The sequence below is a fragment of the Miniopterus natalensis genome, chromosome 9, assembly GCF_054644295.1.
Source record: "Miniopterus natalensis isolate mMinNat1 chromosome 9, mMinNat1.hap1, whole genome shotgun sequence".
In the NCBI taxonomy this organism is placed as follows: domain Eukaryota; kingdom Metazoa; phylum Chordata; class Mammalia; order Chiroptera; family Miniopteridae; genus Miniopterus; species Miniopterus natalensis.
Window position 1 is genome coordinate 47,501,553 of NC_142089.1, and position 15,269 is coordinate 47,516,821.

At 42.1% G+C, this 15,269-nt stretch overlaps 1 protein-coding gene across 1 annotated transcript in view; it reads left to right on the forward strand.

Moving 5' to 3' along the window:
• Positions 1 to 494: 494 nt before the first annotated feature.
• ST6GALNAC5 (ST6 N-acetylgalactosaminide alpha-2,6-sialyltransferase 5) overlaps positions 495 to 15,269 on the forward strand; it is a 141,536-nt gene continuing 126,761 nt past the window's right edge. The window contains exons 1-2 of the mRNA XM_016216790.2: positions 495 to 568; positions 1,367 to 1,600. Coding sequence (XP_016072276.2) covers positions 554 to 568; positions 1,367 to 1,600 — 249 coding nt within the window. The 5' untranslated portion in view covers positions 495 to 553. The remainder of the gene's footprint in view (positions 569 to 1,366; positions 1,601 to 15,269) is intronic.

A 15,269-nucleotide genomic window follows, 5' to 3' on the forward strand; every position in this document is an offset into this window, starting at 1 on the left:
AACATAAATGCAAAATGCTATAAATAGGGCTATTAACATTTGGGCGGTTGACTTGGTTTTATCACAATTACAAAACAGAAAATTTAGTTTGCAAATTTTCAAATGGGAATCACGTTCAGAATCTAGTTGGGTTCTTTCTTTTTTTTTTTTTTTTTTGGATGACTTCATAAAAGATAAATAAGCCCTCGGACCAAGAGCTGGGTGCACTGGCCCGGTTAACTCTCTCGCCCCAGAAATTCCACTAGGCTTAAAAGAACATTTGGGGGCGGGAAGGGGGATGCAGAGGTCTTTAGGACCCAGCAGGCGGCGGCAGGCGGCAGTTGTGTAGATCACGGAGAGGCTACGAGGGTCCGGTTCAGTTTTAATTCTGTCTCTAATCTCTGCCACCGCCGCGCTTCCGCGGGTCCCGCGGCTCCCCTGCCCGCTCGGCCGCCGCCGCCCCCGGGCTGACATCCGAGCCGCCCGCGCCCCATCACCCATCATGGAAACCCTCCAAGAAAAAGTGGCCCCGGACGCGTGTGCCTGAGGATTCTGCACAAAAGAGGTGCCCAAAATGAAGACCCTGATGGTGAGTCATTTGGTACAACTCCTCGGAGCAGAGGCGGGGATCCCCGGTAGCAGCGCCCCCGGGGTGCGCGGGAGAGCTCCGCGGGCGCCTCACCCAGCGCCGCGAGGTCGCCCGCTACAAAGGGAGAACTTTCCACCTGCCCCGCAGCCCCTCGCGGTTCCCGGGTGCTGCCTGGGCAGGTATCCCAGAGCCGGGATGGAACTCGGCCGCCTGGGCTGCTGGCTCTCAGCAGGAAGTCTGAGGGGCCAGAGGAGAGCCGGAGGGGTGGGCGCGTCGCTCGGGGACGGGGGATGCCCCAAAGCAGCCGCCTGGCGAAAACTAAGAGGCGCGAGGAAGGGGGACCTTTGCAGACTTTCTTGGTTTCCTTGTATGATTTCAAACTTGCAAGGATGGCCCAGGTAATGCCCCACGGGTCCAGAAAGCCGAGGGTGCGAGGGCGAGAGATTCCAGCGGGCGCGCGGGTGAGAGAGCCCCCTCCCCGAAGTGCGGGAGGCCCCCGCCCCTGCCCTCTCCGCCCGCGCGCTCTCGCTCCAGGAGCCGGGCGCCGCGCACCACCTGCCCTCTGCCGAGGGATCTGGGAGGCGGCGCCGGCCGAGCGCCGTGCGCACCCGGAGCAGCCCCCGGGCCCGCGCGGAGGCGGCGCCGCCCGTGCCCCGCGGCGCGCGCCCGGGACCAGCACCCTGGCCAGCTCCCGTCCCGGGACGTCCCCCCTCCGCCGGGCCTTGCGGGTGTTTTCCGCGGGCGCGCTCCCAGCGGGTGGGCTCTCAGCCGCGCTCCGCTCTCTCCTGCCCCCCGCAGCGCCATGGTCTGGCAGTGTGTTTAGCGCTCACCACCATGTGCACCAGCTTGTTGCTCGTGTACAGCAGCCTCGGCGGCCAGAAGGACCGGCCCTCGCAGCAGCAGCAGCAGCAGCAGCAGGCGGCAGCGACCGGCAGCGCGCAGCCGTCGGCGGAGAGCAGCCCCCCGTCGCGCCCCGGGGCCCCCGCAGGACCGCGACCGCTGGACGGATACCTCGGCGTGGCGGACCACAAGGTGACAGCTCGCTCGCCCACCCGCACGCCCCCCAGCCGGGGACTCCCGCACACCTAAACCTGCCCTGTCTCCGCGGGCTGGGAGGTGCCGCGAGTCGGTGCCCTTAGGAGGCCGGGAGGGGGAGTCGACTCGCCGGGGTGGGATGCGATAGTTCCTACTTGATATGAATTCCTATTTAGAAAAAGACGCAAAGTTTTTCAGGGGACGGGCATGGGAGGAGTGGACCCCAAAGCCTAATTTCCTAACAAGAATAAGCCCTGGAACTAGAGCCCTTTGATCTCCAGAATTGCAGCTGCCGGTGGGTGCTGGGTTCCTGGAGCCCTGGGTTTGGCCGCCGAGTCTCGCCCTTGCGGGAGGAGACGCGGGATGGCGCGAGTACCGGCCCCAGCGAACCTCCTACCGCGCACCCGAGGGCGAGTAGCGGCCAGTCTGCGGCTGCTGCTCGGGCTGGAAGATGCCCCTCTGGTCTCTGCCTCGGATTGCCCGGGGCAGAATTGCCACAGCCCTGGGCAGAGGTGCCCAGGCAGGCGCGGAAGGCTGGAGGCACCAACTCAGCTTCCTTTGGCTTGAAACTCATCGTTGAGGGCCTGTTTTCCTCTGCCTTCCTGGAAGCTGCTGCATGGTTTGGCTAATAATTATTAATAAGATAAATTTTTTAAATTGAGCCACTTTTCCCTGGAATAATGAATCTCTGGTTTCAGCGTGTGAAGCCTTTGGGAGAATCCTAATCAAGTTTCCTGATTCTGAAAAGACAATTTAATATAGTTTAAATGTATTCCCCATTTATTTGAAGCTGCTAATATATTTTGATTAAAACACAGTTCCATTCTGTGTCTGCTCTATAAAGCTAGAGGATTTCTTGAAACCACCCAACTATTCTGCTTTTTATATTACTAGGTTTTATGGTTGTGAACTAAAGTAATATTTAGCAGGTGCTCCTTTTGTGTGAAAAGATTGTTCTTACCCTGCATAAAAAAAGTCAAACTTCATAAAAGTAGCAATCAAAAGATTTACACTCGTTTGTGCAATGAATAATGCTAAGGATTTTTGGAAGGTACAAAAGAATTTAAGGCAGGACCCAGCCTTTAGGGATTGTTGCCTGTCCAGGGAAAAACAATGAAGTGTAAATGGCTAGATAGATGATATAGATAGATAGATGATAGATGATAGATAGGTAGATAGATAGATAGATAGATAGATAGATAGATAGATAGATAGATAGATAGATGATAGATAGATGATAGATAGATGATAGATAGATGATTGATGATAGATAGATAGATAGATGATAGATAGATAGATAGATAGATAGATAGATAGATAGATAGATAGATAGATAGATGATAGATGATTGATAGATGATAGATAGATAGATAGATGATAGATAGATAGATAGATAGATAGATAGATAGATAGATAGATAGATAGATAGATGATAGATAGAGATAGATGATAGATAGATAGATATAGATAGATGATAAATAGATGATGATAGATGATAGATATAAATGTATAAGAAATGAAAGATATAAACTGTTAGTACTGTTGGGTAGAGAGATAAGATAGATCACTGCCCCTTGAAGTATCAATGAAGGTTTCTTTGGAAACATGGAACTTGCACTGGGAAGAACTGGGAGAAGCAGAAAAGGGGGAGAAATTTCATTAGGAAGTGATTTTGGGGAGGGTCTGGTGGTAGACTCAAAAACAAAAGTAAACAGGGTCATCAGTTTTACAATTGCAGCTTCAATTAGAATTCTAAGTTGTTGATTGATGACATACTTTGTATCTGCATGTGAGAGCAACTGATAAGGGCTGGAGTTCTAGGAAAGTTCAGAGATCGGCCTCCGACTCTGGAAGGATGTAGTGTTTATGTGTAACTGGTATATGATGAACATATTGAACTTAGGGGATTTTCATAGCTGTTGTTTAGTGGAAGTGCCTATTAAAAAACTGGTGGAGTTTTGATTAATAGGGGTGTCAAAAGGTACATTTGCTGAAAGCTTTGATGGGCCTTGGGAAGATATTCTTAATCCTTTCCTCCCTGTGCTCTTCCAGTGGACAGACTTCAGCTGAGAATATTGATAGCCTGAGGCAAAATATGATGCCCTCATGTTTTCAAAACAGTGTTTATTCACACAAATACGTTGTATTCCATTTTCAATGTATCAGAACCTTATTTCATTAAAATGAAGAACAGCTCTTTTTTGGAAGGAATGTTGACACTATATGAAAAAGTGAGATAATCTGTAGTAAATAGGTTTTATAAATTGTGAGGCGTTATGGGCATGATGAATATGTGTGCATGTCCTTGGAATTCTTAGCAGAGAATTATAAACATGACCACTAAAACCTTTGCACATAATTAATAGTAATAAAATTATTTCCTAGAAAACCAACATCTCACAAAATTGTATACCCAAAGGGTTCAATGGGGTTTTCCCCACCCCAAGCATAGGAACAAATGAAAATCTTAAAATCTATGCCCTCTTTCTAGGCATCATCACAATTGTCCGACTGAGCTATATATAAACTTCTGCTCAAAATGCAGTCATTGACCCTCTTTACTGTTGCTATTTAGCCAGCGAGAGATTAGGCAGAGCTCCACTTCTGATGGCTGTCTGAATGTGCATGTGTAAAATGTTTATGTCCGCTTCCAAAGGCGCTGCTTAATCAGGTTTACTTGGGATCTTTCTATAATCTTTCTTAGGCAGAGATTTGTTAGAATATTGCTAGGAATTTTTTTTCCATTACCACTGGGGAGGGTAAGAAATGAAAGCTTTTTTATTCTTGTTACATTACCAGATGCTACTCTGATTGCTTTTTTGGTTTTTGGTTTTCACTCTCACATCAGGCCTTAGAAAAATTATAGGATGTGCTGAATGTGATGACCACCAAGCCATATGCTGCTGCAGATTGAATCAGAATTCCAACAGACTTTTTACTTGCCGTTGATTTACAGAGTCTGGAGGGAGTTACAGATACCATTTAGGAAATTGTTCACATCTCCATGGCCAGAGGTCCCAAAGTCTGCTAAATAGGTAGTGTTTCTGTTTATGATGGCATTAACATTATAACGCCAAGATTAAATTCAACAGGTGGTCCTAATCCCAAGCACCTGAATTTCACAAATTACAGCCTGTCTGCAATGATAGTCTTGTCTCAAACGGCTGCAGACTAAATTACTGTTGAGATTAAATCACTGTGTGCCTTTGTTGAAAGACATGCTGCAAGTCAAGTCAGTGATGAGCAACATGTGTTGAGGCTTAAAATATCACTTTCTATGGTCATATTTCCTACTTCCTCTTTTACAGACAATACAGGCTAAAATTGTAATTCCAGTAGGACCAAATGAAGGCTAGTTGGAGCTTCTTGTGATAATGAAGGCATTTCAATTTTTTTGTTAGATTCTTTCTCTCCATTTCCAACCCCTTTCCCCCCAATTTTTTACCAGTTTATTTCCATCTTGCAGCTACTGTATCTATATCTTGCCATTACTTTCCTGGTTCCCGTTTTTAAAAGCCATTGATTCTAATCATATTAGCCAGACACAAAACAAAGAAGACAATTTGGGGAATCTTCTGCATTGAGAACTACCATATATATATAAAATATCTCCAAAGACACATGTACACTTAATCAAACAACTCTCTGAGGAAAGCTCCAAGTCTCCCAGCAGAGTGGTAGGGGGCGTGGAGCACCATTCTATTTCCAGTCTGGATCTGGTCTGGGTAGATAAAGTCATTTGCCATCTGGTAGACTCTGTGAAATGAAACTGTGAGCTGATTCCCATTTCCAGTGGACAGGAGCCCTTATCACAGAAGGCCCATTTGTCACCTGGACTGCCCTTTTCAGAGGTGGCTTAGGAAAGGGCAGTGATCAATGGGGTCTGAAGCTCAGCTGCTCCCTCCTTGCTTCAGTAGTAGCTCCCAGGAACAGATTTTATACACACCTGTAACATGCCTCTTGCTCCTTTCTTTGCTTCTTTTTTCCCATAAGTCCTCAGTTATTCAAGCAAAGCAAACTGCTCAGAAATAAGAGTGCTATAGCTACTCATTGGTAGATGCCCAGTTGAATAAGACAAATCAATGCAAGAGTTGAAAAATAATTCAAAACCAGAAAAAAAATGTCACATGCCATATAACTTACTTTGAAATTATGGCACAGGTGCTCTTCCTTTAGAAAAGCATGTAAATTCTCAAATGCAAGTTTAAACCATTTATTGAACTCTATTTTTAGTATTAAAGTCATCCAATGAATTATAAATAATTTGGATCTTGAGTAAATTCAAAGCGAGCTAATTTTCAGTGCCCAGGGATTACGAAGTATAATGGGCTAATGATAATGAAACCTGTTTTCACAAAGCATCAACCAAAAGGAATCATGAAATGAACTAATTTTTTCATGGGTGAGGAGCTGTGATAATGTGGTTGTTTTTAATGGGAGAATTGTTTATATAACATTCATTAAAATACTTAATCTTCCTTAATTATATGAGAGCCAGGAGTATTTTATCCAGCTTCTCACAGGAGGAGTCTCAAGACACCTCCATGTCAAATCCCAAGCCGTACCTTGGGGATGAGTCTGACCTGGCTCCCTCTCAGGATTGAGGTATTCTGGCCTCCTTGCTGATCCTTGAACACTCATTCTGCCTCAGGACCTTTGCACTTGCTCTTTCCTTTCTCTCTGTAAAGCTCTTGCCCAAGATCTTTGGTGTGGTGGTTTCTTCTGGTCATTCAGCCCTCAGATCAGATGTCATCTTCTTGTGACTCCCTCCTCAACAGTCTCTAAATAGCCCCCTCCTCAACAGTCATTCTCTATTATATCAGTCTGTTTTATTTTCCTTGTAATTCTTAATATCTTAAATAATCTTCAAGTTTACTTGTCTATTGTTTGCCCTCCCTCCAAGAGAATCTAAGCACTGTGATAGCAAAGTAATTGTACATCTTGTTGACCAGTTTCACTTCAGGCCCTAGATCAGCATTTGGTACTTAGGGGTCACACAATAAGTATTTATTGAAAGAAAAAAGAAAGTAGAGTGTGTGGCAAGAGTTGGGGAGGGGGGATGCCAAGAAGGACAGAGCTACCTCACCTTATGCCAAGTCTTTTCTTTACAAGAAACATCAGTGCAGTCCCAAGGCCCTCGTATGTTTCATCTTTCTTTGATATAATAATAATAATGAGAAGAAAAAAGAAATTGTTTAAAACATAAGTATCTTTGGGAATGAGTTTTAGAGCCTACATTTTAACAAGCTTCCTTTACAATTCTTGTGCACATTGAAGTTTTGAAAATCATCATTTGAAACCTTTTTACTCATCGCTGTGTGCAGTTCTATAGCTCATTTGTTTCTGGGTTTTTGAGCTGACCATAGTCCTTAGTAAATATTCATCGAACGCCTAATCATTGCAAAAGTGGGTATTCTGGAGAAAGAACACAGTCCCTATTCTCAAAGAACCTTTGATCTAATTGGAGAGAAAAGACGAAGAAACAAGAAAGGTTAAATAATAAAGCAAGTTCTGAATAATAATACGAAACCAGGAGACAATGAATCATGACTCTGACACTAAAAAAGAGGCAATTTCTGTGATCTTTCTCTTTTATAAAATAGGCTCAAGACTATTACTACCTTAGAAGTCATAAAACTTTCAAACTAAAACGTTGTTACTTGTTAGCCCTTTTTAATACATGTGTGCTTGTATATATATTATTTAGTATATGACATCCAATGAATAATTAGTAAACAACTTAGATAGCAAACCAACTTCAAAGTGGATTGATTTTATTCAAAATATACAACCTCTGGATGATTTTTCTTTGGGATGGCAAAGGATCTCCTGGCCTCTTGAAGGGAGCTAACGTGGTCATCCTGTTCAACTATCTCTGTAACATATGGTGACCTTATTTCCTAAGCCAATCTTATAACTGGTAGGATGAATTTGAATATAATTGTGGTTACAAGACAGAATATTTGCAATCAGAACTGTCTGTGAATCTTGGCATTTGTTTTAGAGAGGACTTTTTATAGCCCTAGGTCAAGAGGCAGCAGAATATAATTCCTGTCTTGCAAACACTGGGTAAAAAGAGATTAAAGATGAAAAAAGACTTTGAAAAATTAAAACTCATCATTAATCAACAAATCATTCTGAAAACTTCCTATACGCCCATTAATGCTCTTAGAGCAGCTGTGAGGATCTTAAGGCTAGAAAGACAAGGAATGATTACATCGTAAGTAATAATATCATTACCCATACCTTGTGAACTTGATTCAAGAGAAGAATTAGGTTGGGAGTCAGTAAATTTGTGATTAAATGATTGATAAAAATTGGGGGCCGGGGACATGTATGAGATATATTCAGCTTCTTCACAAACTCTTTTAGTCTTAGTCTGGGCCTGGGACAAATAAATATTTTTGTGACATGCTCCATTCAGTGTGGTTTCCCAAATAAAAGCCACGGACATGTATATTCTCACTTTAGACGGCGTATCTGCAGGGAAATCTTTTCTGACTTGTAGGCCAGGTTAGAGCTGAGCTATGTTTTGTCTTCATAGCCAGGATCCCGTGATAATACTTATTCCGGTTTATTGTTATTTCTTATCTAAAATTGTCTGCCTTCTCCGCTTGATAATCAGCTCTTGGAGTTTGGGGATTTTTCTTCTTTTTTCATTGTATTCTCAGCCTCTAATAAAATGGGCCTTCCATAAATATTCGTTGAATAAATTAGTATATGTATATAAAGATTTGAATTTATTTATTTATTTATTTATTTATTTATTTATTTATTTATTTTTTTGCAGAATAAGCCTGCATTAAGAGTTTCAGGCCATTTGGAATTCCTGAAAATGAATAGCTACACATCATAAATAACTATTTCTCCTGCCATATTTGCAGTTCTGTAACTGCTTCATTTCTGCACTTTGGTACTTATCAGATCTCTTAAAACATACTCAGAATTTTAGAGCTAAAAGGAAAACTCAAAATTATCAAAAGGAATTCATGAGTGGTCATGGGATTTGCCCAAACTTGTGGGTTAGTGGCAGAGCTGAGGCTGAAAGGTGGGTCTCTAATGTGAATATCATTAGCACGAGGGAGATTTAGTGCTGATATATTCTAAGTAGTGACGCAACATTATTTGAATAGAATTTATTGAAATGAAGAGTGAAGGCCTACCCCATTATTGGAAAGAAATAAATATTTAAACATCTTATTATTCTGAAATGAATATGAGAATATGCTTCTGGATAGTTAAAAAGAGCTACTTCGCCCAACCACTGACTTAGCAATGGGTCCTCTAAAAGCTGCGTGAAATGTACGGTGTCCGTGTAAATGGAACAACTTGCAAATCAGAGTGGATTTTGCCTTTAAAAAGTAAGCCAAGCCAACAGAAAATGTCATGAACAGACCAGTCATTTAGCTGAATTACCTTCTCCGCAGCAGGGAAGAAAACACTGTAAGGATATTCAGTTAACCAAGGGTTTGAAGAGCTGCCATTCCACAAGTAATCATCCACTTGTCCTAAATTCTGAGATGGAATACTTACTCCGAGATAGAATCACTTTGGGCAAATAAGAAACCATTTTACCTATGGCAGGGAAAGTAACCTTGGTAAGTTGTAACTCAGTATGAAAAGGAAACTTTTTAACTTTATTCTCTTTGAATGGCTAAGAAGGTGTCGGCAGTGTTCCTGGGAACCTCACAGATTGTGAGGATGCTTTGGCAGACCGAAATGCAGAGTTAAAACATCTCTTTATGAGAAAGCGTATTCTGAAAATTAATTGCACATAAGGGACCTTTCCACTGACTGAACTGCATCCTTGCGTTTCTAATTTACAGATCTCTTCATGTTATTTGCATGCTTCTAATGGCTTCCCATTGCCTTGAGCACGGAGCTCAGACTCCGTAGGAAGGCTCCCAAAGCCCCCACAGGGCCTGCCTGGCCTGCTTCCTGAACCTCACCTCCCACCGCTCCCCTCAGCCCAAGCTGCACACACCCTGGGAACACAGCTTGCTCTTTCACACTTACCTGCTCTTCCTGTATCAAGGAATGCCTTTTCTCCTTTTAGCCACCAGGTACAGAACTAATCATTCATTAAGATCTAGCTCAAGCATCTCCTTCCTAAAGTTTTCCCGGATACAACCTCTGTGCAGAGTAGATCCCACATTCTCTTCTGCTAACTATGTATCAGTTAGTCAATCACATATTGACTGAGTACCTACTATGTGTTAGACGCAAGGGAGAAAATGAGAGGAAAGACCTAGTTCCTACCCACAGGAAAATCACTGTGGAGAAAATACGTATTATAATTACTATACCTCTATAAGTGCTAACATCATCTCTGTCTCTTATACACGCCTCTCATGACACAATGTTGTGATTATTTGTCTGCATGCTTGTCTCCGTGATTAGCTGTGCCTTCTTCAGGCTAGGAACATAACTTACACATCCTGGCATTTTCAGAACCTAAAACTGTAATTTATACACGTCAAATTCAGTAAATCTCTGTTGAATGTTGGGTGAACGGAGTCCTGTTGTAATTATATGTTAATAGGAAGAGATTTGAACAAGTCTGGCTAATAGACTTACTAATCATAGAAATGACAGAAATGGTAAGTAGGGGCAGAAGGACTTCACGTATGTGGTAGAGCATTAATTTCTGGTTTCCTCTTAAGTACAGACCGGCATTTGCTGACCTTTCCAGAGTGGTTGGCCAGGTGTTGAGAGACAAGAATGCCCGTGTTTGAGGACAGTGTGGGTGTCATAGGAGGCAGGGAGCATGCTTAAGGTTTTTACTTGTGAGCCTTGGGCAAGGCATGCAACTTCTTGGCCTGAGCTCATCTGTAGAAAAGAAGCTTACACTAGATTCATTCATTCCCTCATTTATCAAATAATATTATGCGTTGACTATATATTTCCCTTTGTATTCAGGACTGAAGAGGCAACGGTGAATAAGGCGTGATGCCTGGCTCCACAAAACTCACACCTATGAAAAAGGCAGAGGAACACATAAAATTCGGGTGCAGGTTTGGATAGAAATATTTACAGTGTGGAGGTCGGATTTTACCCTGAAAGCTCTGGGGAAGTCTTTAAACGGTAAATTAGGGAAGTGACTCTGTTAAATGTGCATTTCAGTGGATCACCGTGCCTTCGGTGTGGCGCAGGTCAGAAAAGTCTTAGCTTATAAGAAGAGGGACCAGTTAGACTGTTGCTGTGATCTTCATTAGGTGATGCTGGTGGCCAGAAGACAAAGGGACCTAAGGTTTCTGCCAACCCTAATTTTTTGTGATTGCCCGCCCCAATGTGGTGCCACAGACAGTGTGAATGCAGCTCTCAAACAACAGGAGGTTAGTGGTTCAAGACTGCCTCTCAGTAGTTAGTGAAGAGAGTTTGAGGATGATCCCAGATGGCACTCCACCTTTGCCTAACATCGCACCTCACTGTGCATCTTAATACCCCATACTGACGAGCAAACACAGTGGTGTTATGGTTAAGGCTGAAGCAGGCTGTGTGCATGGAGACTTCATAATGTATGCTAGCTACTACAGGAATTAAACCCACCACCTGCAGCAGAGCCAGTGGGGTGTGGAATGAATGTGCTGGAAGAAACTTTATTATATAACAGTTCTCCTGGGGGAGACTTTATTCTAGAATAACCTTGTCAAGGGAGACTTTGTTGCATAATAAATCTTACCAGGTATAGATCTGCTGGAAGTATGGGGTGGAGAGTAGTTTCCTCTCCTTTCATTTCCCACATAGTTATAGAGAAAGCAATTATCATTCTTTTCAACCGCTTAAGTTTGATAACAACTTCTAAGAAAAGTAAAGTTTCTATTTCCCTTGCGTCAGAAGGAAATTGGCCATAAAGTAATGTAAAATATGTCAAGAGGGAGTCTGATTCCTAATTCATTCATTTGGTTGGGAGCAAAAATATATGTACCAGAATGAACCCTGTTTTTATGGCTACTTGGCAATGTCACACCTGCCAGGCTGCTGCTGGGGATTTCCAAGTTGTCTCCAATTACCTGAAGTGGTATCTGCTTCCACTCTGTACTGCGAATCGTAAAGCTGGCTCATTTCATTTTCACTCTGCTTGTTTCAAGTTTTGAACAATCAAAGTGCAGGAAATGATATCATTCTGAGTGTGTTCCAAATCCTGGAAAGGGGAAAAGGGATTATAGGAATTTTGTGCGTTCCCTGCCACCAGTGCCCCACATGAAGCTTTGCCTTGATGTTCCAGCTATCACGAATCCCTGGAGGAATCATGCCCCTTACTCTTATTAACAACTGTGTGGTTTTGGGCTTAGTTGGAAATGTGATGGGGTTTTAATCCAAAAGTTCAGAAATAAAAGTCAGAGAACAGGATTTCCCAACTGAATGACCCTGTGGTAGTGAAGTGTTAAGATTAAATAATGGGACACAGGACCAAGAATAAGGACCAGAGTGAGATATGACATCAGTAGTTCCTCCCTGTTGTCCGAGGGGCTCTCTGCCTGGCTGTGTAGACAGGAAATGCTGACTGGGTTCTGGAAAGGCAAGTAGGGGTGGCTTATCATGGGCTGTGCGGTGTCTACAAAGGGGTCACAGTTATTGACATTACTACATTTGAGTGTGACTGCAGGTGCAGTTTGAGAACAGAACAGAACAAGAATCAGTTTGTCAAGATAAGGTCCTCTGGCTAGGACTCGCAACAATTGCCTTTGTTTTATTTTTCTGGAATGAGCACCATAGTGCCCCTCTAAGATGGAAAGGCTCAGGTTGTGGTGGGAGTTGTGAATATCAGTACTGCCTGGCCTGCCAAGTAAAGGACTATTCTTAATGGGCCCAAAGGACATTCTGTTGATGTCTCACTCTTTGGAAGTTTGAAGTTTAGAAAAGGGCCGTAATTTTACTTTACATATCTTCCAGGGTTTTCTATCAACCTGTGAACACCAAAACATAGTAGTATTTCATGCAAACTATGCCAGTAGACCCTATCCGAGGGCATGGAATGCCTTCCATCTGGGAAAAGCTTCCTCTGCATTATCCCTACTATATAGCAGGTTGGGAGAGAGAGGGGAGCAGAGAGCCAGAGTGCTGGTTCTGAAAACAAACTTAACCCCATTCAGTTGTAAATGCATCACACTGATCTTCTCAAAATGGCAAAGGGTAAGAAAAAAGAATAATTATTCATAAACCTACCACCATGACATAATTATTGCTGATAACAATGTGTTTCCTTACAGATTTTTTCATACATATCAGGTGTGTGTATATGCGATATTTTAATGTACTTCCTTCCCATTTCTTATTCACATATGTGGGGTCCATGTGTACTTGTTTTACCAATAAGATGTGGTCCATGATATAAAGAAAGGCATGAACAACACTTAGATCTTAGTGAAAGGCTTATTTAGTAGCTTAAAACCAAAATATCTTCCAGTTAGAGTTAGAATAATTAGGCAATGTGTGGTGATAATTGTGGTGAATTCTGCACTTATTAATCCTCAGATACGTACATCTCTCTGCTAGAGTAGAAATACCTTTCTTTCCCGTTGTTTACCACCCTCCAGCACTTTTTAATTACGGTGATGCTTCCAGGCCTACCTTTCACTCCCCCTTGTTTGCTCAGTTACAGAATGTGTTCCACAATTCATAAGTTTTACAAATCATTCCTAATAGTCCCTTAATCCTTCTTGTCACTTTTCTCTAAAGTTCCTCTAACCCGTCAGCAGCTCTTTGGGGACTTAGCCGTGGCAAACTCATGTAGGCGTCCAGGACACAGTGAGGCGCTGCTGTCCACCTGCACAGTCTCCTGGTCCCACTCCAGATACTTGCCTTTATTTTCTGGGGCTCCACTCTGATTTCATCCCCTCTTCATGTACAATACAGGTTTACTTTGACATAACTGTCTTTCCTAGGAAGAAATTGTACAGCACAAATAATTACCACCCTCTCCTTAATTAGCAGCCTTTTATGCATTTCTTATTCATCTTCAAGTTTCATGAAACATTTTAATTCCTGTATCTTATTTTAACCTACCACTTATTGAATGCTATGACTGTTCTTCTCTGCTCTTTGTTTCTTTTGGTCCTCGATGATGTCTCTGAGCAACTCTATTTCTTACAGTTTTCAAATATGTACTAGCTGTGATTTCTTGATTTTGGCATAACCTCAGAACTCTCATCATTCTTGCAGTCCACAGGTAGGATAATTCTGTCATTAGAGACATCAGGGTCTGCCTCTCTCGTGACGGCCAACTGGCAGGGGATATATTTTATGCATCTTGGTTGGTGGCTTCCGAGTAAAGGAATGAGTCTGAAAACACTCGATCTTTGCCAAAAAGCTCTTTATCTAGTCTTTGTTTTGCTGCCTGAGCTCCTTTATGCTCCAGGTTAAAGCATCACCGAATCCTTCCCACCCGTTGTTCAAAATGTTTTTATTGTGGTGACACACGCGTAACATAAAATTTAACATTTTACCCAATTTAAGTGTACAATTTAGTGCATTAATATTCACAGCGTTGTCAACATCACCACTGTCTATATCCAAGCTTTTTCATCACCCCAAACAGAGACTCGATAACCATTAAGTAATAACTCCCTCATCTAGCCCTCTAGCTCCTGGTAATCTCTATTCTACTTTCTGTCTCTATGAATGTGCCTATTCTTGATATTTTATATAAGTGGAGTCTTTAAATATTCGTCATTTTATGCCTGACTTATTTTATAATGTTTTCAAGGTTTATCCACGTTGTAGCATGCATCAGAAGCCTTTTCCTTTTACGACTGAATAGTATTCTGTTGTATGGATATGCCACTGCAGGGGTTTTGTGGTGCTGTTGACAACACTGTGACAGAGGCGCCGTATAATCTTCAATGTAATCCGTGCATTGCTGGTGCTATGCTGTGCCACGTAAGTTCTTAGAACTTAGATTTCCATCATCATTGTTCCAGAAACAAATTTTTTAGAAGTTCTGCTGATGAAATTATATCTGAAAATATATTTATTTTGTGTACATTCTTGAAAGAGAACATCGTTCAAGATCACCAATGATTTTCTGTCAGTACTTTGAAGACCTAATATCTGTGTCTTCTCCATCGCATTGTTGATGCTGAGCTGTTTGGCATCAGGTGAATTGTCATTACATTTTAGGTAATCTAAACCATTGTCTCTTTAAATATATTGGCTCTCCTTTATCTCTTCATTATGTTTTATTTATTTGTCTAACTCTACTGCATTCTGGGTATTTCTTTTGATTTTTCACTTAGTTAATTCTCTATTCAACTGTGTCAAATCTATTATTTAACTCATTCACCAAGTTTTTACCCCAAGTCCTTTCTAGATTTTTCTCTCAAACTGTTCTGATTTTTTTCATAATATCTTCTTCCTTATATACATTTTATTTTCGTATCTGGTAACTCTAGGATCTTAAATTGTTGGAGGTCTAAATATTTTTTGTTTTTGTTATGATTTTATTCAAGGAATCTAATTTATTTATGTCCATTATTTGTGTTTGTGTGTGTGTGTGTGTGTGTGTGTGTGTGTATTGTGACTCCACGTACCTCTAGTCTATGTCTGCAGAAATTTTTATTGAGCTCTGTTGAAAATGCATCCTCCAAAGAAAGCTTCCATTTGTTTCTGCCAAGCTTCTGGGGGCCCTACTAGCTAAGAACTACCACTCTGAAATAAGCCTGAC